This window comes from Ailuropoda melanoleuca, unplaced genomic scaffold (assembly GCF_002007445.2).
Source record: "Ailuropoda melanoleuca isolate Jingjing unplaced genomic scaffold, ASM200744v2 unplaced-scaffold11384, whole genome shotgun sequence".
In the NCBI taxonomy this organism is placed as follows: Eukaryota; Metazoa; Chordata; class Mammalia; order Carnivora; family Ursidae; genus Ailuropoda; species Ailuropoda melanoleuca.
Genome location: NW_023179820.1, coordinates 4,273,353 through 4,295,947, shown reverse-complemented (window position 1 = coordinate 4,295,947; position 22,595 = coordinate 4,273,353). Strand labels below are relative to the sequence as shown.

Below are 22,595 nucleotides of genomic sequence, written 5' to 3'. Positions count from 1 at the left end.
AGTATTTTGAGGAATTTTTCTTCCAGGTTAAGGAACTAACTTTTCTTCTGGTGTTTCAATGACTTTAAATCAACCGTAAAGTCATATCATACAATGTTTCTGGTTTGACTAATCACTCTGGTGAGGTGGTATGTTCTCATTGTTTTAATTTCTTATAGTTATGTCATTTATTTCTCTCAAATTGAAGCAATCATTCTGAAGCAGAAGAAATTTTATTTTGTGTGAGAGCACACAAAGGCATTTTGTTTTTTTTTTTTTGAAGGGCATGTTTCATATTTTCTCTCTGAAAGCTACTAAATGATCACATTTATTCTAAAAATTCAGAAGAGTCTCAGAAAGCTTTTCCACAAGGACACTTTCTCACAAAGCACCATTCCTCAGTGTTTGTGGTAAAGGCTTTTATTTGTTTCATTAAAATCATACCTTGCTACATTATATGTTTTTCATTCTCTGAATCAGGAAGCATGTAGAGACCTGGAAAAGAATTCTATATAAGACCTTCTACCCTGGTGTCTCTCAGAACGATCCAGTTGAAAGTTATTATTTTTATTATTCATCTTTCTAGAACAGATTTTAAGTCAAAGTATTGTTATGAAATTAGATGTGGATTACATTGTCATCTTTGTGGCATGCAATAGCTCTTGCCAAGGTTTGAAGATCTTTTCTTTCAAGTCTCTGTACATCAAAATATTAACAAAAATAGCATTTTAAACATTGGTCCATGTGTGGTTTGTTCTGCAGTAATAAAAAAGGTTAGAAGCTAAATTTAATTAAACACAGTTAAATGTTACATTATCAAAGCTAGGAGACTATTTATGGAGACAGTTTTCATACTTGCTCTGGGCAGTGCACACTAATGCAGTGCTTAAGTCAATTTTCTGGTTAGAAGTACCTGGAGCATTCTAGTTTGCTCCTGCACTCAGCAGAAAGGAAGTTGGTATACACTGTTGTCACTTTCAGAAGCAGTGCTGATCAGATGTCATCTCAGATTATATAACTCTTTTTTTTTAAGATTTCATTTATTTATTTGAGAGAGAGAGAAAGCACACAAGCGGGCAGAGGGGAAGAGGGAGAGGGAGAAACAGACTCCCTGCTGAGCAGGACCCTGACGAGGGGCTTGATCCCAAGACCCTGGGATCATGATCTGAGCCAAAGGCAGACACTTAAACTACTGAGCCACTTAGGTGCCCTGGGATTATGTAATTCTTTACAGTCATAACTGATGCAGGATTGTTGAACCCAATAGTCAAGAAAGAATTCTTGAGACATTTAATGGTGCAAAAAGGTGTTTTTATTATAGCACAGGGACAAGACCTGCGGTCAGAAAGAGATGTACTGAGATGGGGAGGAGTGACTTATTATATACATTTTAGTTAGTGGGGGTTAGGGATAGCCTAAGCTTTTAAGGAATTTGGAAGCAAGGCTTTCAGGACCTTGAGGGACTAGCTGCAGTTAAGATAATATTACTTTTAGTCTTTAATAAAACAGAAGCATTAAGGCACTAAGGCACCCATGAGTTCCTTGAGGAATGTCAAATTCTGCATGGTTCAGTTATCTATCAGTGGGCTGCAAGCTATAAGGAGATTTAATTTAAGCTACATTTTTCTTGCCTTTATTTTCTTAATCAATAACCATACCACTTTTATGTTGGATTGCTATTTTCAAGTATGGAATAAATGTTGAATATTAGCTTTGGGGAGGAAATCTAAGAAGTGAATTGACATACCCAAGGAATTAAACATAGAAGCTGTTTTATATTCCTATTAGGAACTAATTATAACCAAAAGAAGAGGTACAATGTCTGTAACTTTAAAAATTAAAAAAAAAAAAAAAGAGCCAACGTTCTCCTGAGTAATGTAGATGAATCAGTAAAAAATGTTTTGAGAAGTCATTGATTGCAGACTTCCCTCTAATGAGGTTGGAACTCGTTATTGTTTCAAATAAGCCATATATGATGAATAAGTTACTCACTATGGTACCTGAACTAAATACCTTTAAAAGGGTCTTAATATTTCTTGGAGCTATGTTGGGAGCCACAGTTAAAGCAATAAGTTACAATAGGGATAGGAATGGTTAATGTTCAGCTGAATTTGTTAATAGGTGAAAAACAAATTAATATCAAAGGACTGAAATTAACAAAGCCAATATTACCTTATCTGGGAAAGTTCAGTGTTCTAATTTCTAAAACCTCAAACTACCATTTCTTGTATGAACTCTTAACAATTCACAGACAATAATTTCACCTTGTTTAACTTTCTGATTTGCATTAAGCATTATTTATCATATGCTGTATAATGTCATTTTAACCATTCAGAATACAACATCTTTATTACTGAGTCTAAGAAATTAATTTAATGGTAAATTCAAAGACTATCAAAATAACATCATATTAAAAAATAAACATGAGAACAGGACAATGAATATTTTGACCGGAAAACTGTTTTAGAAATTAGGAGTTGACTTTTGTATGGAATTATGGGAGTTAATAATTGTCTTAGATTCCTAGTACTGCCATAACAAAGTCCCACAAACTGGGTGGCTGAAGACAACTGCAACTTATTACCTCACAGTTCTGGAGCTTAGAAGTTTGAATTTACAGTGTCAGCAGGACCATGATCCCTCTAAAACCTACAAAGGAAAATCATTTGCCTCTTCGCTTCTGGTGGTTTGCCAACAATTCTTGGCATTCCTTGGCTTTGGCTGTAGCCCACAATCTTTGCCTCTGTCATCACATGATGTTCTCACTGTGTGTCTTGTGTCCATATTTCCCTCTTCTTATAAGGACAGCAGTCATATTCATATTGGATTAAAGCCCACCCTGCTGACCTCATCTTAACTTGATTGCATCCACAAAGACCCTACTTACAAATTATAAGACCACATTCGGGACTGGGTCTTTCTTTGAGGACGTAATTCAACCCAGAACAATAATTAAAAATCACTTTTAAGTAACAATTTTTTAACTTATTTTGTTGAAAATGTAGGGCGGGGGACACAGCAATAAAGAGAAACCAAATGCTGTAGCAAAATGTGCTAGATGTTATGACTTTAAATGGGAAGGAAGCTTTCAAAATAAATTTGGACACATGTTCTTGAAATCAAACCTAGTATGCAATTTAGTCCTAAAGTCCTAAGGCCCATGTTGTTTTTCAAGAATACACAATCAGGGAACACAGAACACTAAGTAAGTTACTTTTAGGGGCCAATACTATTTTGACATTTAAAAAACACAAAAACAAAAACAATAACAGTATGAAAAAAGGAACTTTTATAAGACAGCATCTCGGGGCGCCTGGGTGGCGCAGTCGTTAAGCGTCTGCCTTCGGCTCAGGGCGTGATCCGGCGTTAAGGGATCGAGCCCCACATCAGGCTCCTGTGCTATGAGCCTGCTTCTTCCTCTCCCACTCCCCTGCTGTGTTCCCTCTCTCGCTGGCTGTCTCTCTGTCGCATAAATAAATAAAATATTAAAAAAAATAAGACAGCATCTCATATAAATTTAGATAAAAACTTTTTATTTATTTATTTTATTTTATTTAAGAAAGAGAGAGCACTAGCAGGGGGGCGGAGCTGAAAACTCCCCACTGAGTAGGGAGCCTGATGCAGGGCTCAATCCCAGGACCTTGAGATCATGACCTGAGCTGAAGTCAGACACTTAACTGATTGAGCCACCCAGGGGCCCCTAGATAAAAACTTCTAACAAAACATTAAAAATCCCAGTAGAACAATGTATATATTAAACATGATGAAAATTGGTTTATTCTGCTAATATAATTGGTCCAATATTTTTAAAGAATTGATAGAATTTATGTCATGAATATTAAAAAGAAAAAGAAATGATAATTTCAGTGTTTATAGAAAAAAACATTCCAGGTAAAATGCAACATCCCTCTTGATTTTAAGAAAGGCTCTTAGTATTCTAGGAAAACGGAACATCCTGACTTAATAAAGAGCAGCTCAAAAAATCTACTGCAATTGATTAAATGTTAAAAGCATTTCATTTAAACACATGAATAAGACAAGGATGGCAACTACCATGATTAATATCAAAGTTGTATTGGAAACCACAGTAAGGCCATAAAATAAAGAAAGAAATATTGGAAAGGATCAAATAAAACTGTCATAATAATTTTTTGCAAATATTGTACATAGTAAAACTAAGAGGAATATAAGAAAAATTACATTTCAATACCAAATGAAAAGAAAAGATTAACAAAATCTGTGCAATATTTTAGGAAGAAAATTAGAGAACTCTCTGGGTAGTTACTAAAGAGAACTTAAGAAATGGAGACATGGATTTTGTTCAGGAAGAGTAAGATTCAGTAATTCAAATGTGTCAGTATTCCCCTAAAATGATATATTTATTGGAATTCTAATTAAGATCTTAATAGTTCTTTGTTGTGGCTTCAACAGGCTGATATTAAAATTAAGTTGGTAGAGAAAATGGCCAATAAGAATCTTTAATTGAGTGATTTGATTTTCCAGTTAACAATACTTATTATAAAGCTTTCAGTAATTAATATAATGTGATATTGATTCAAGAATAGACAAATAGACTGATAGACTAGAATAGAAATCCACACAAAAAAATGTGCTCCTGTGTGGAACCATGATATTTGAAAGTAGTGCATGACAAATTAGTGAGAAATGAGAACATTCTCAATAAGTGATGCAGTAAAAATCGGCTATCCATGGATAAAAATGAGTATGGATTCCTATCTCACATCACATATAAAAATCAATTCCAAATAGATGAGGGACTTAAATCTGAGAGGCAAAAGTTTAGAACTTTAAAAAAGGTAAAGGAGAATATCTTCATGGCATTGATGAAGAAAAGGTTTTTTTGCATTAAATTAAAAAAACTTTAAAAATTGATAAAATTGAGCTTAAAATGAAGACAATTTTTCATAAAAGTCTAACATAATGAGAATAATTAATACAAAAAGTCCCATTGGGTCACCTCTGTGCTCAGTCGGTTAAGTGTCTGACTTGATTTTGACTAAGGTCATGATCTGAGGGTCCTGGGATTGAGTCCTGCATTGGAATCTGCACTCCATGGGGAGTCTGCTTGGGATTCTCTCTCTCCGTCTGCCCCTTCCCCCTCAAATAAATAAATAAATCTTTAAAAAAAAAGTCCCAAATTTGAGGAATACATTTGAGCATAGATAACAATGCATTAGCATCTAGAATATACACAGAACTCCTAAGACTCTCTGTCTTACAGAAAAAGAACCCAATAGAAAATGGGGAAAGACATGGTATACATAGGCATTTAATGAAAAAAAAAAGAATGCTCAATCAATATATAGCAGATGCTTAACTAAATAATTAATCAGGATAATGAAAAATCATAGTAAAGCACGATTTCACAACCATCAGATTAGCACAAATTTTACAAAGTAGGCATATTTTCTAGTTAGTCTTAGAAAAACAATGGTCATTTGATTTTAGATCTCTTGACATGGCTTCCTACAAAACTACGAGACTGATGAAGAGGACATACCAAATAACACATGACTCATACATTCAGAATTAGTAGGAGACAAGAATGGCATGCATTTCAAATTACTTTAAGTTTGAAATAATCACCAAGTTTCAACAGAGCTGCCATTGAAGCTCCACTTCCATGGCAAGTCTGTGGGCATGGAGAGAAGAATGGAGAATTTAAAAATCTTTGTGGTCAAAAGAAAGGGGATCAGGGCATATAGATGAACTACGAGAAAAAGAAATCTCTCTGGAAGGACACAGTTCAGCAGTAAGTGTTAAATCACCAAATGTAGCTCTGGAACCTGGGAGTCAACTACACCACTCACAGGCTGAAAGTAACCAGAGGTAGTCATGTTTTGATGACAGAAGAGAAGTAGAGAGGGGATAGCATCGCTTCAGATCCCATAGGAAGCTAAAGCAGAATGAAGTAGAATTAAGAATGCTAGGAATGGAGGAGAAATAAAACCCGCCAATGCCTACTTTCTCCCATTGCCGCCAACACTTCAGTCAAAGATGCAGTACTTCACTGCAGTGACAGAAGAGTATGCTACTGAACTAGAAATACTTTTCATGAAATGCCTAGGAATAAAAAGAGAGAGAGAGAGAGAAAGCTTATTTCAAATAAATCTATGTAGCAAGAAAACAAAAATGCAAATCAAAACATTTCAGAGAAAAATTCTCCGGGGGTGGGGGAGTTGAAACAGAAGGAATCTATAATACAACACTTGAATCTGAATTAAACAAGCACTCAAACACTCAAACAAGCACTTGGACATATAAAAAGCCCAGCTATCATCGGAAATTAAGAAAAGAAATGCAAGAGGAGGAGGAGAAGGAGGAGGGGAAGCAGGAGGAGGAGAAGGAGCAGGAGGGGGAGGATGGAGAGGGGACAAGGGGTCGGGGAAGGAAGGAAGACGTGGAGGAAGGAGAAGAAGAAGGGGAGCAGCAATGAGATTTGACTAAACAAAAAAAATTTGAAGAATAAATTCAATATACCAAGGGCACTATCTATTAAAATTGAAGATATATATCGCAGAGAACTTTTATATGCTCATTATGAGAGTATGAACTGTACATATATTTTGGACAGCAGTTTGGTGTCATGCTCCACACCCAGCATTTGAAGCTTTAGCTTCAGCAAGTTCTAGAGCAGAGAGCAGCAAACCACAGCCCATTGACCAAATCTAACCCACTGCCTGATTTTGTAAGTAAAGGTTTATTGGAACAAATTGTGCCCATTGTTTATGTGTCATCTTTGGCTGCTTTTGTGAAAAAGGGAAGAGTTGAGTAATTGCAAAATGTAGCCCACAATGCTGAGAATATTTACAATCTTATTCTTTGTTGTAAAAATTTGCTGATGCCTGGCCTAGAGAGACCTTTGTCCATAGGAAGAAATATGTATGAGAATGTTTATAGTAAAAAGATGAGAACACCACAAATATTCATCACCAGTAGAACAGACAACTAAACTGGGAAAATATCCAATGGGCTACTATAGAGCAGAGAAAAGGAAGCAGATGTGTGCAACAGGAATGAATCTCCAAATAAACCGTTCAGTGAGACAAAGGAAGTATAAACACTGTGTTTCCATCTGTGTTAAGGTTAAAACATGAAGCTGATCTATATGGAGTCTACAGAATCATACACATGAAATAAAGGGTTAAAGTAACAGGACAGGTCGAGTTGTTCCCATGTTTATTCTTAGGGACAGGGAGAAAACAGCCTCAGCCACTCTCACAAGGAGTTTCATGGGTCCTGGTCTTATTTTCTTTCTTTAAATGGGTGGTGAGTCCAAAGCTGTTTGCTTAATTGTCATTTGCATTATGACTTTTTTTATTTAAAAAAAAATCACTTCAGATCAAATCAAATATCATTGTCTTTTTAGCAAGAGAAAATTTATCTAACACATATTCTTTCCACAAAATTATTTTTTCACTCTGTTTAACCTACCTACCATATACACTGACATGGACATTTCTTAATAGTTTATTTGTTACACGTTTCTGAAAGAATTAGTTGGACGTACACACACACACAGAGTTATATTCCATATACTTATAGAGCGATTATAAAGAAGAACACAGTGAATGTTATATGACTGATGTTAAATGCTCTTGGTTGGGTCACTGCTCTGTTCCCTGGCCAGCTGGGTGATCCCTAAATTTTTCCATCATCTCCAAGTTGTTACCCATGAAATGGGAATAATAATAATCTCTGCCTTTCTTTTTAGTATGTATAAATTTTAAAAAATGCTCTGTAGCCATTCGTATAAATAATACTGTCATTGTCACTTTCACACTCAGTATGTGATGTGTGTACATCTTTGTTTCAGGTTATATGGCACACCAGGCAACATTGACTTCTGGCCCGCCCTCATGGTTGAAGACCTGATCCCTGGTACAAGAGTGGGACCAACACTTATGTGCCTGTTTGTTACCCAGTTTCAGCGGCTAAGAGATGGAGATAGGTGAAGAATTATGTTATACTTATCAAAGATAACAAAATTGTTTTTTTCCCCAAAATATAGGTGTACAATAACATTATAAGTATGATTCCATGCTTTCTATGATTTAAAATATTTTGAATGAGAAATAACAAATGGTATCTGGTCACAGAATTTTTCTGACTACTGATAATACCAGATAGCATTCCTTTTTGTAAATTTTTATAAATCTTTTAAGAAAAAAAAGAAATAGACTGGTTTGTCTAAAGTGTTTATTGTAAATCAACTTGAATTTATGAAATTATGACAGACAGCTGGTAGGAGATGTAAATTAATGTAATGTCTTTCTTGCAAGGCTAACCAAATATAAAAAGGAAGAAAACTGAAAAACTAAGCAGCCCCCACTGGGGTTGGCATGGGACACACTATTAGCTCTCCTCTCTTACTTGAACCAAATGTGTTCCAGAGCACTCGCTGTATCTTCTGAATCATTAGTACCGTCTTGAGAAAGAGCTAGGATTCTTGTGAACCTGCTTGACAATTCAATCTTTGTACTATTGCAGAGACCATATATATATATATATATGGTCTGCAGAGACTATATATATATATGCGTGTGTGTCTGTGTGTGTGTGTATGACTTGAAACATTGCATAGAACTTAGTTTTTAATTAAAGTTATACTAAAAATTATTCTTTACTTAAAACTTTTCTTCCCAATCTCTTCTACTTATGAATTATAAAGAAAGTAGAAACAGATTTAATTCCTTTTATTGCACATTGGCAAACATTCATAGTATAATATTTCATTTTAATTTTTATAAATTAGTTTTAGCACTCTGGATTTATTGCAATGCATAGTTGGGCTAATAGGTTCAATTGATAATAATCTAAGGATATTTATAGTCAAAAACAAAATAAATTTAGCAGAGCTTTGGTTTTTTGGAGTAAGCTGTCTTCCCTATTTGTATTAGCTTACTAGGGCTACCAAAACAAAGTCCAAGAGACTGGGTGGCTTAAATAACAAATGTATTGTGTCATAGTTCCGGAGTCTAGATCAAGGTTGGAAGTGTTGGTCCCTACTGAGGACTCTCTTCTTGACTTGTAGATGGCCAGCTTCTGCCTTTCTCTTCACGTGGTCTTCCCTCTGTACCTGTCTGTGTCCATATTTCCGTTCCTTATAAAGACACTAGTCATATTAGATTATGACCTTAATTTCCCCATGACACTCTAGTGACTTATTTTTACTTAACTACTTCTTTCATGGACCTATCTCCAAATAAAGTCACATTATGAAGTACTGGAGGCTATGATTTCAGAGTATGAATTTTGAGGGGACATAGCTCAGCCCATATACCATGGGAATGGCAACAGTCTTTTGCTTCCTATCTTATGTTGTATGCCTAGCATGAGAAAAGTGCTTGGCATATGGTCCTGTATACTTCTGAAGGAATGAACGAGGGCTCACTTTAATAGTGTTTTTAAACTGTATTGTTTCATTTGAAACAGAACGTGTTCATTCTAATTAGCCGACAGATGTAATAAACTAGTGTGTATCAATAATTACATAGCAACATTTTCCTTTTAGGCAAACATGTCAATATTAAATTATTCAGGTAATTTCTAACACCAGTTTATGGAATTTTAGATTAGAAAACGTGCTTTTTAAAAATCTCTTAAAACTTTACAAAGCTTTTCTTTGAATGATTTTGTAAAACTTGAATAGAAAGTGATAGTTCAAAAGCACAGGATTTAAGAACTTTATAAATACTGGAGGCAATTCAAAGCATGCTTAGTTGGAGAGAACAAACATTATTCTTTCCATATGCTTCTCTTTTGCTGAGCTCTTCTTTGCTGTTATCACTCTCCGCATGCAGCTCAGTGCAGTGCTCTGTCCAAGACCCTCACTCTGTGCTTCTCCTTGCTGACCACCAGGTTCTGGTATGAGAATCCCGGGGTGTTCACTCCCACACAGCTCACTCAGCTGAAGCAGGCGTCACTGGCCCGTGTGCTCTGTGACAATGGTGACAACATCCAGCAAGTCCAGGCTGATGTCTTCGTGAAGGCACAATACCCACAGGACTACCTGAGCTGCAGTGAGATACCACAGGTCGATCTGCGAGTGTGGCAAGACTGCTGCAAAGGTCAGTGAGCACACTGTTAGCTCTGTCTGGATTTACATGCATGTGCGCTTGAGAGATTTCTAGCCTCAAACACTAGGCTCCTTAACAAAGGTGCATGGAGGAAAACATATGAGAGCAGGTCTTTTTCCCCTGAGGAAGTAGACAGATGTTGGAGGGGACAACGCGAAGGCCAAGGGTTCCACCTCCTAGGCTCCTCCATTTGGATCTAGCTTCCTCAGAGTGGGGCTTGTCAGAGAGGGTAGGGACATGGGAGAGCTGTGAGGGCACAGCAAAATGGGGTGGGACTTGGTGATCTATCTGGTTTCTAGTTCTCCCTCCCTTCAGATGAGTACACCAAACATCAAACTCCAGTCATTTGGTACTAGATGTATCTACTTCCTGGGGGTCAGCTGACCACAAAGAGGAAAAAAAAAATCACAGTAGCTCAGCTAATTTAGACTATTTAGTCTCCATAGAATGTTGTACCCATGTTCGTTGGAAATTTGGGAATGTCCTGATAGAGTTAGAGAACTTTCTCTAGGGACACAACATAATTTGCCACAACTACCATATCATCTTTTATGAGCCAAACTCTACCTAATAGATGCTTTGTATGCATCTATTTTGTCACCACAATACCTCTTAAGAAATGTGACTCTATTCTCCTTTAATAAATGAGAAGAATATGGCTCAAGAGCATCAGATAACTTGGAGTAAGTGGTAACCTAGGGCTCGGGAAAGAATGTATGTCTGCTGACACCTAGAAATGAAGTAAGAGCTTGATGGTTCTGAGCAGAACATGCCGTGGTTCTGCACGTGAGCACGTATCTCTCGCATGATACCGCACTTGTGTCTCTTCTGCCTCTACCATCCCAAGGGCCACAGTGTCCTCGTGCCTGCCACGTATAGAGGCTACGGACCTGGCGAAGCTCTGATGTTCTCTAAGAAGAAAAAGGCAGCTGACATCATAGAAGTAGTACTTGGCTTTCACAGGAGAGGAGATGTTATCAACCCCAAACATTCCTGAGTGGGAAAAGCAAGTCCTAGAAATATGAGAAAATGTTGAATCAAAAACACAGCAACACCTGAGTTGCAGTTTCTATGGCAGGTTTTATGGGATAGAGAAGAAAGACATTTAGTACTGTGAGGAAGCGGTGTACATTCTCTCACCTCAAATTCTTAGTGATTATGGCCAGGCGTAATGAAATATTTCCAGCTCTCCAAAACATTGGACACAGGGAAGCAATGTGCAAAACAAGATGAATGGCAAGTAGTAACACTCCTCTTTTTCTGCAATCCTTAGACTGGGCATTGAGCCCACTGAGCAGAGGAAAAAAAATAGTATGGCAGGGTGTGGGCCACAATGGAAATAACTGTGCTCTGGATGGAAGCAATGACTCAAGTCCAGGAAGCAAAAGCTGTGATCCTGTTATGCCCACATATGACTTTTCTAGATGCTTATACCACCAGCCCTGTGATAGGTGATTCATACATAACGCCTAACTACCTCATAGTCTTTATGAGTCTTTCAAGGAGGGTATCATTGTCCTTACTTCACATATGAGAAAAATGAGGTTCCTGGATGCTAAATACACATTCTGAGGTCCTCCAGCTGGGATTTAAACCTATATGTGGCCAACGTGAAAGCCTCAACTCTCTTCTCTGTGTGCACAGTCTCCTTTGAACACCCACAGGACAGGTGCATGGCACAGACAGTGAATAGACACCAAATGAAGTCACCCCGCCTCTTCCACCCTCCTTCTCCTTCAATCCTGTGGCTCCAATATACTATCAGATTCAGACATCTCAGGACCCAGAGGAGAGATCCTCTCATTACTTAAATTGTAATGCATTTGTTATTGGTGATGTATGTTACGGAAAATGCATTGCAAAGATTTAACAGGCAAAGAGAGGAGGGAATCTTTAATATGCAAAGCATTCTTAATATTAAGATCCTAATTTGTGGTCTTGAGCAATAGTAAGAATGCTCTTTCTTTGATAGTGTCTCAAAAAAAATCCCTGGAAATTAATTAACCAATAATAAACATTTACCAAGATGTTGAATAGAAAAATGAAGTGTCTTCTCTTACAGCACTATCATTCTCAAAAACCATACTTGGCCACATGCCAGAATATATCTTCCTCAATACAATGCTCAGAAGTAATTTCAGGAGCAAAATCACCTAAGGGTGTAAACACACCTCAGGATACAAGTAAATTATAATATAAGGAATCTGAACATGTTAATAATGAGAAGCATTGAAAGTAGATGCAGATTTTATATTTCCTTGCACTTTTTGACCAACAAGTATATTTTTTTCCAGAAAACCTAACTAAAAGACATCTTTAAACTGAGAGACTTCTTATGCCTCCCAATTAACAGCAGAATGCAGGTATTTAGGAGCAGATAGAATCATTCAAATCACTGAGGAATTACTTTGTTGATTGGTGGTCTGTAATTTTCCTTAGGTTATACATTGCAGTGATCTGAATTAACTGGGTCCAGAAATGTGTGTCAGCCACATTGTGTCCACCATTCAGACCTGAAGTTGTTATTTTCCTAAAGCATTAAGAGATGTATTGAATGGATGTATTAATGCATGTTATTAAAGGACCTAGAAATCACTATCTTTACTAATCACTATATTTGTCTTACTCATATTCCCATTCCTGTTGAAGAATTCTTCACTATCCCCTGATAATCTCACTCTGAAATGATTTAACTTTCATTGTCCTAGAGAAAAACATAGAGCTCGGTTCGGAATTTAAACAGCCACTCCAAGGAATCTTAGTGGCTTATCTTTATTAAAAGGAAAGGTATTATCAAACTGACTCTCAACTGAACTGTATATATTACTTTTAAAGGAGAAAAAATTTTTAAGACTATTTCTTCAGTTCTGTTTTCCATAAATAGTAGCCTACTGGTTAATACTGATTATCAAAAGTTCCAAATTTAAATTTAACTAGAACAAAAATCCTCTCCTAAATGCATAAATAAATTGAAATTAACTCCTAATCTTTCTAAAACAGTAATATTGTAAATGCAATTGAGTTTTGGATAACTGTGCTTTGTTATTCTTGGTAAGTAGATGGCATAAGACCTAAAAGTTGGACACGGGACTGTATGTCACTTAGAGAGCTGTGTTGCTGTACCTTTGTGTAGGCAGGGAGGTGGCGGAGTATCTTACGGTGTTAAGGAGTTGGACTTTGTTTTCATTTTGCATGTCATTTGTCACATTATGTCACCCATTTATGTTTGCTTCATACCACTGTATAAATATTCCCAAGTCATTCCATTTTATATATATTAGGTCAGAATATGCCTCGGTGTAACTTTTCTTATCAACTCAGTCTCAAACCTGGTGACCAATTTCAATTCACAGGTTTATATTTTTCTTCAACAAAGAGGGATGTGAATCTCATATTCCTTGATAATTATATGTTCCTTAAATATTGTATAATATATATATATATATTTTTCCTTTTGAAATATCTTTGGGTGTTAACCCTACACAGTTTGCCCTCCAAATCTCTTTTCTTGTCCTTCTTATTTCAACCTCTTATATTTTTGCTAAATATTCTGATATATTTTTTGCACATGGCCACTAATATCAAATTCACTAATTTCAGTCTCAGTAGGAACCATCCTCCTTTTAAATTCCTCTATTTAATTTCGTAGTTCCAACATCATCTAATTAAGCTTTAGGAAGTTTTTCTCTGCAGCATTTGCCACTCCTTAAATTTCTTTATTATAGTTCTCTGCCTCTTCCATCCCATGGGGCATGCTCTGACTATGGCATCTCCTACTCTTTCCTTGGTAGTTAGGATCCTGGAATGGACAGTTACTTTTCCTCTCTTGGATGCCAGGGATTCAGGTCAGGTTGTTGACATTAAAAAAACCTCATGGCAAAAAACCTCACAGAGGGTGCTATCAGCCCCTCCGAGGCTGAGGGCAGGAAGACAGCCCGTCTACCCAGGTCATTCTCCACCTTCTGAGAAGTAGAGACCCCTGGCAGGCCCTGAAGGCAGAAGCTATTAGGGAAACCACAGAAATCTGGATGCCAAGTCCTTCCAGAGCTGAGCTGCTCGCAGTCCTCTTCCTTGGCTGAGTGGTTCCGTAGGTGTTTGGGCCCCTCGGGAGCACTCAGACTGACTCTTTTCCAGGGCCTCAGCACAGCCCTCTCCTGGCCCCTGAGTATGCACCAGTCTACAGGGTCCCAGGCACTGCAGCTTGCCCTGGGGAGGCCTGGCCCCAGGACTGAGAACCAAGGGGAAAGCCTGTCTTCCACACTGGGGAATCCCTGCAGTTCCTGTGACCCCGTGATGAGGCATCTACCACTGGGCACCCTTCTTTCGGCCTTTTGTTGAGCTGCATTCTGATCAAGATCTAAGCTCTTTTGGGAAAAACATGGGTAGCTGAGCTTTCCTGTGTGACCGTGTTAACCAGCAGATGTGGTTGCTGAAGGTCATAGAGGTTCCTGTTTAATCATTTTATGCACTTTCTTGTGTGGACTAAAAATGTACTGAAACAAGCTGTGGGAAAACTAGTTTTGATCTGAAGCTAAGGTAGGACCTGAAATTCAGTTATAAAACATTGGTTTCTTTGAAGATTAAAAGCATTCTGATATAGAACCTTAAGAGTTACCACCAGGAAAAAGCAAAATGCACTTTAACTGTTTACTAGGTCATTCATGCTCCCTCCTGTCCTCTTGTCTGGGAAGATATAAATCCCATGGGCTCTAAGCCTATGAAGCCCATGTGGTTTTTTGTTTGTTTGTTTGTTTTTTGTTTTGTTTTTGGTATTTTTGTTTTTGTTTTTAGAGAGAGACAGTGTGTGAGAATAAGGGTGGGGGGAGGGGAGAGGGAGAGAATCTCAAGCAGGCTCAGGTCATGGGATCAAGCCCCACATGGGGCTCCATGCTCTGTGGGGAGTCTGCTTGAGATTCTCTCTCTCCTCTCCCTCTGCACCTCCCCCTGCTTGCACACACACACTCTCTCTAGCTCTCTCAAATAAATAAATAAATATTTTTAAAAACTAAGAAATAAATAAAGAAAAACAAAAATCACACAGCGACCCTCCAAAAACTTAGGAAAACTTCCTTAGGCATCTTGTTTGTTCTATTTTGTCATTGTCTACTTCATGCTTTTTGCATTGTGGATTTATTTCTTTTCCCAGCTTCTGTATTTGACACATAGGTTTAAACTGTCTGGTGTGTTGACTCTGATTCTGTCAATATGAGCAAACTGCAGCTAAATATGTGTGAACCAATTTATTTGAAAAAAATCTAAAGACAATTGGATGCCATCTACCAGGATAACCTCCTTCAAAGACTAGTTCTAAATATTCCTGGTTTGATTTCTTTGTTGTACCACCCAGCAGTGCACTGGAAGTCACTAGGGAACCTGTAATTTGCACAGGTGCTACTACCAGTAAGTAGTACCAGAGAAATGTGGGAAAATGGCAGAGGCAAAGTGGGAGCTGGTTCTGGATACAAGCTTGCATTAAACAGATGCATGCCTTTGGTATAGGTGATATGGCAGGAAATTAGGATACTTATGAGTTAGTCTTTAAATACAGCACTCTGAAATGATTAACACTGGTAAGGATTAAAGAAACAATATTCTAATTCAAGTCATGGAAGATTCTAGTCAAAGATTATTTTACCTACTCTTCATGAAGTTTCTGTTTTTCTGAGTACATAAAAAAATGCTATTCTGTTCACAATGTGTCTGTCTATATTATGTCAAAACAACTTACAAGGTGATTCAAAGTATATATAAGCATTAGGCCAGTTTGTGGATATAGTTATCAGATGAATAAATTGCTTGATTTGGTGTTATTCTTGTTTCAACCAGCAGAAAAGTAGTAATTCAATGCCATAAATATGTACTAAGGAAACAGTAAGTTCTTAACAAAAATATGGAGAAAAACATAAAGAACAAAGAGAGGTTCAGAACAGAGCCTTCACTGTGGAAGTTATCTTATAAGCAGCAAGTATTCAAAGTATTGTTTGATTTGATTTGGTTTTAAGGAAAAGAGGACATGGAAACCTCACAACGGTTGTAATTAACAAAATCACAGCGATGAAAATAGCAAATGACAGAACGGATGAATTTAATAAGTAGGAATCTTATTTTACCAGCTTATAAGGTAATGCAAAATTTCTCAGATTTTTAGATTTAATATATTATATCACTTATTATAATTTATAAAGCATAAAGCATTTCATGTTACATTTCTGGGTTCCTTTTCTCCCTTAGCTATCTTAGTTATAAGTCTTCAGAATGAGAGATAACCTAAGAGATCATTTGATTTGGAAAAAAGAAAAAAACAAACCCAAAAACAAAAAAAAAGAAAAGTCACTTCATTTTAGGGTTAGGAAGCAAAAATTGAAAAGATCTAAGTAACTTACCCTCACTATTTATTAGCAAGGCTAGGGATAGAATGCAGACATCTCAATTCCATGTCCAGGTTTTTTTTTTTTTTGTTCTTCCTTATTGTACCTTGTAATGTCACAGCTAGTTTTCTTTTCTCTGTACTTTCCATAATTTCCTCCAACTCCCTTTTACCTGAGATAAATACGGGAACTCTTATTTAGTTGGATGACCTTCCTTTTAGAATCCTATGCTAACAAATTGTAAATGCAACACTCTTGACATTTTACCATCAATTTCAACTAATTTTTAGTATCATTTAATCAATAGATCAAGTCTTTGCATAATATTATAGACATCACTGTTGCAACTAACAATATTCACAAGTCCTTATTACCGATCTACTTATTTCAGAAAGCTTTATAAATGGCACATTTGTTTGTGCTATAGATCAAATAAATCAAACTCTACTGATAAAATAGATTTTACATAAAGCATAAAACATTTCCTTGAATGTCAAAAGAAAATGATTTACTCTCCACTCATTTTAGAAATGAAAAATAACACCTAATGCAGGTGATGTATGAAGGCACCATGCCACTTAATTAAATGAAACTTCTTTCAAATAAAACAATTTCACAAAGAACCAACAGATACATATTTTCTACTGGGGTTTATGGAACCATCTGGTCTTGCAATTTCCAGCTGCTAGTTTATATTAAGTTCTGTCTTTAAAGCATCAAGTAATTTTAAATACAGTATATTTTATATACAAATGTAAATATATTTATGTTTACTCTTGACTTTAGTTCAAATAAATTGTGCTTATGTTTGTAAACTAATGAAAGCTTAATTTCTTCCATAAGAGACTGATTTTATTACCATAATATTTCATGATGTTATGGCTGTTTCATGCTTAACTTATAAAACGTCTTCAAAGTATTACTAAAGAAGTAAGATTTAAGAAACTCCTATAAAGCTTTAATGAACCAATTAATTTGCAACAGTGTTCTCAGGTTTGTCTTTGAACATTGTTGCTATTTTTGATAGAGCTCCATAGGACATCTCCCACTCTCCTTGGTTCTGCAAGTGCATAATATCTTACATGAATAGCTTGTTGAAATCAAGGTGAGAACAAACCTCATAAGCAGGATAAAGGGCACTAAATAGCCCTGAAATGACATAAAATATGATGTGTTTAAATGGCAATACAGTTAATGAATCAACCTCTACTGATAATATTGACTTTACATATAGCATAAAACATTAGCTATTAAATGACATCTCATAAGTTCTGAGAATATTGAGTTTATCTTCAAAATACAGCNCATGAATAGCTTGTTGAAATCAAGGTGAGAACAAACCTCATAAGCAGGATAAAGGGCACTAAATAGCCCTGAAATGACATAAAATATGATGTGTTTAAATGGCAATACAGTTAATGAATCAACCTCTACTGATAATATTGACTTTACATATAGCATAAAACATTAGCTATTAAATGACATCTCATAAGTTCTGAGAATATTGAGTTATCTTCCAAATACAGCATTCTGTTTTTATTTACGAACTATGACATCCCAGTAGGAAATATCTTCCCATATCAGAGGTAGGTTGTTGGGGTGCGTAGGTGGCTCAATCAGTAAAGTGTGGACTCTTGATTTCTGCTCAGGTCATGATTTCAGGGTTGTGAGATGGAGCCTGTGACCAGCTCCACACTGCCTGGAGTCTGCATAAGATTCTCTCTTTCTGACCTTCCAGCCCCCTACCACTCATGCTCTTTCTCTTTCTCTCTCTAAAATAAATAAATAAATAAATAAATAAATAAATAATTTTTAAAAATTTTTAAAAAGCACAGTTTCATTAAGTTGTTTAAGTTAGGAAAAGGTCTTTTAATACCAAAAATGGATTTTTCCATTAGCCAAGTTCCTTTTAGTATTACTATAAAATTTAAAAAATTCTTGTTATATTTAGAATTATTAGTGTTTAAGTATTAACATTGATAATTAATGAAATTTGTTTTTGAATATGCTCCCATGAAATATAAAGTTACTTAGCAGTAAAGACAGGATGTATGCCTTGCAAATCACTAGGGGAATAAAATCAACAATTTAGAAACTAAACAATGAGGTATAAGCAAAAATTAAAGAAAGCTAGTGACTCAGATGTCGTTGACGTTTCAGTGTATTAAGAGAATCATTGAAGGTAGAAAATTCTTAGATGTTTCCAAAAAGAGTTTCCACTCTACATCATTACAAGAGATACACAGAAGCAAAATATTTAGAATGATCAGATATAAAACAATAGGTAAAATTAAGTCAGGCACACAAAGAGACAGAGACATGAGTGGCAAAAAAAATATTTAAAAAGTTGAATTTAAGAAACAAAAACAATAATGGATATAAAGTCTACTTTCATTTCACAATCTATGTGTATCATAGAAACACTCAAGTGTGAAATAACAGCAACTTTTTAGCGCACTTCAATGGAAGTGTATTTGAATATTATTAATGAGATCACTTTATAGGAGATGTATCCAATTTTGTACCTTATAAACTAAAATTAAGTTTATTTTCAAATATCCATGGAAAATTCTGAAAAGTTGATTATATTATATCACAGGAAAAACTGAAATTCTTACAAGGAAGATTGACATGCAGTATTCTCAATTCAACTAGTCTAAAAATAATGATTAGATTTAAAATAAAATTGTTACTTAGACATTTTTTGAAAGACTTTATTTATTTGAGAAAGAGAGCATGAGTAGGGGGAGGAGCAGAGGGAGAGGGAGAAGCAGGCTCCCTGCTGAGCAGGGAGTCAGAGGTGGTACTCAATCCTAGGACACTGGGATCATAACCTGAGCCCAAGGCAGCCGCTTAACCTACTGAGCTACCCAGGCACCCCTGCTTAGACATTTTTAAATCATTATTTGAACAAATATTTTGTTAACTAGGTAGCGAAAATTAAGTAGAATATTTTATTAAATATTGATATTTATAGTATAGTATTTTAATATACATTTAATTTCATATCATATTTTAATAGTAAATAAATATTTGAGGTAATATTTTTAATAATTAATTATTAATATTTTAAATAATTTTAATAATAAATAATAATTTAGTTTGCTAAGGCTGCCATGACAAAATATTCCAGGCTGCATTGCTTGGACAACAGACATTTATTGTCCCACCATTCTGGAGGACAGAAGGATTGTAGGTATTGTGGGGTCGGTTCCCCTTGAGGGCTATGAAGGAGAATCCGTTCCCTGCCTCTCCCCGAGCTTCTGGCAATTGCTGGCATCATTGGCTCTCCTTGGCTTCTCCTGTATTACCCGTTTCTACCTTCATTTTCACATGGTCTTCTAGCTGTGTGTGTATCTGTGTCCAAACTCCCCCTATTTTAAAGGACATCAGTCACATTGGATTAGGGCCCACCCTACCCTAGTGTGAACTCTTCTTAACTAATTACAACTGCAATGACCCTTTTTCCAAGTAAGGTTACATTCTGAGGGACTAGGGGTTAGGACTTCAACATATGAAGTAAGGGGGAGCAGAATTCAGTCCATACGAATGCATTTGTGTTGTTTCAAGCTACCGTGTTTGTGGTAACTTGTTACACTGCAATAGATAATGCAGTTGTACAGTAGAAGAAAATGGAATGCTGGCAAGAGTATGAAGAAATCTGAGCGGTTTCCTGCTGTCATCTCTCCCTTCAAAACAACTGTAGGGACAGTTCAGTATTGCTCACTAATTCAGATGAAGCACCATCTAAAGATAGGGAATGTTGATATACTTGTTTCCTCCATAAGAACTAGGAATTAGGAATTATATTTGATTGTTATATAAATACAACATAAAACCACAGCATTGAATAAAGTCGTTCTCAGAGTCTCCCCAAAATTGTCATTTTTATGTTTCATAAATCGTTGTTTGTACTTTTTTCCTTTTTCTCTTCTTGCCAGCAAATGAGAAGTGCTATAATGTTAAGAAACAAGTGTTGACAATAAAAACAAAGTGTTATATATTTTTGTCAATTTTTAAGCCTATCATCATTGATCTATTTTTCGTATGTGGAATGCAGCACCAGGACACCGATGTTCCATAGTTGCAGAGTTTTAAACAAGTCGTGGAAACATACATGATTGCCTGAGCTACTGTACGTTCAACTCCCGACTTGGACTTGTTTACTCATTGAGGAATGTCAGTCCACTCCAGCAAATCAGAATGTCGAGGCCTATGCCTAAAGCAGCTTGTTGTCTTCAGAATCTTCTTTTTTTTTAAAATGTTTTTTATTATATTATGTTAGTCACCGTACAGTACATCCCTGGTTTCTGATGTAAAGTTCGATGATTCATTAGTTGCAATATAACACCCAGTGTACCATGCAATACATGCCCTCCTTACTACCCATCACCAGTCTATCCCATTCCCCCACTCCCTCCCCTCTGAAGCCCTCAGTTTGTTTCTCAGAGTCCATAGTCTCTCGTGCTTCATTCCCCCTTCTGATTAATTTAGTTAATTAATTTAGTTAATTAATTTAGTTAAATTAATCATTAATGCCCAGGACTCCATGTCCTGACATATCTCCTTACCATGTGCCCATCTCTGGGCCAGACCAGATGGGGTCTGAGTTTGGATATGACTCATAGGGACATGATTGCAATCTACATACCTATTGAAATAAACTTTCCTTTTTTCAGTACTCACTGCCAAGCAGACTGACATCACGTTTCTACTGGTTTAATTTGACGAAACCTTTAAATAGCAAATTGTTGCTTTTATGCAAGTTCTGCAAATTGTTCTGTGCTATTTTTCACTATAAAGAAATGTAAATGTAAAAAAATCCTGAAGTGTTTATACCAATTATTTTCAGGGAAATTGTTTCTTAAACACATTTGTAATTGCCTTGAAAAACTGTCTACAAACACAATACCTTAAGTTTTAATTCATTCAACAACATTTTTTGAATGTTAGTTCTATGCTTATGAACAAAAACATTTATAACTTTGACATTATACAAAAGTTGCTTATGAACTAAATAAGTCAGTCATCTTATTCTTTAAAGTTTCTTCCAAAAATAAGAGCCATGTTTGAGCTTAATCTGTGTGTATGACATTCTTCCAGAGTGCTTAACTTCCCTTAACTCATTTAATCCTCTCACCAACTCCATGAGATTAATTGTGTTATCATCCTCACATACAGATGAGAGAATGGAGTCAACAAATTTAAATAGCTTATTCAAAGTAATATATTTCAAATGTGGAAGATATGGTATAAACCTAGATAGTTTGAGTCTTGCAATCAAACTCTCAAACACAGAAAATAACTAAGAACTGGATATTTTAAAATAAAGATTTGGCCTCTGATTTCATTCATTCATTAAAATATTTATTCAGCGTGGATTATGTGCAGTTACTGTACTATGTGGTGAGGCTAAACTGGTAGGTAGGATGGAGCCCTCCTCTCTGCTCTCTCCTTAGCTGACGGAGAGTAGTAGACAGATGTACAGAGTGCTACGAGAATGTAATGAATTACCATCTGAACTGGTCCTAGCAGTTTAAGAAAGGCTTCTTAGAGATGGTGACATGACACCTGTGGTGTTTGTTACTCAGGTGAGAGAGACCAAATAAAGTTGGAGCTGGATGATTAGCCATGAATGGTGCATTGGAGAGAAATGAGGCTGGAGACAAGAATGTGTCCACAGGGAAGGATTTTGTTTGACACAGTGAAGATCTAGGGCTTCATTTATATTATAAACACCGAGGAATGGGTTGGGGGGTCAACCAAGGCTGCATTGAATGGGAAGTTACATGTACTCATACATACACATATTGCATTATGCTTCTTGAAAATTGGCCTTATTGCTTTATCTTCATCCACACCTCCTAATGGTGTCTTGAAATAGTATCTGCTGTTTATTTCATGCCTCCCCCAAGTCACATGTAGACCAGAAATTTAACAATATTTTGAGCCAATATGAATTCAAGTGATCTCCTTTTTTTTTTTTTAAAGATTTTATTTATTTATTCGACAGAGACAGAGACAGCCAGCGAGAGAGGGAACACAAGTAGGGGGGGTGGAAGAGGAAGAAGCAGGCTCATAACGGAAGAGCCTGATGTGGGGCTCGATCCCATAACGCCGGGATCACGCCCTGAGCCGAAGGCAGGCG

General features: G+C 36.3%; 1 protein-coding gene across 1 annotated transcript in view; it reads left to right on the top strand.

The window, feature by feature from the left end:
• The window catches only part of PXDNL (peroxidasin like), a 450,026-nt gene that overhangs the window by 401,903 nt on the left and 25,528 nt on the right, over window positions 1–22,595 (top strand). The window contains exons 18-19 of the mRNA XM_034650166.1: window positions 7,817–7,951; window positions 9,862–10,070. Of these exons, the coding sequence (XP_034506057.1) occupies window positions 7,817–7,951; window positions 9,862–10,070 (344 nt within the window). The remainder of the gene's footprint in view (window positions 1–7,816; window positions 7,952–9,861; window positions 10,071–22,595) is intronic.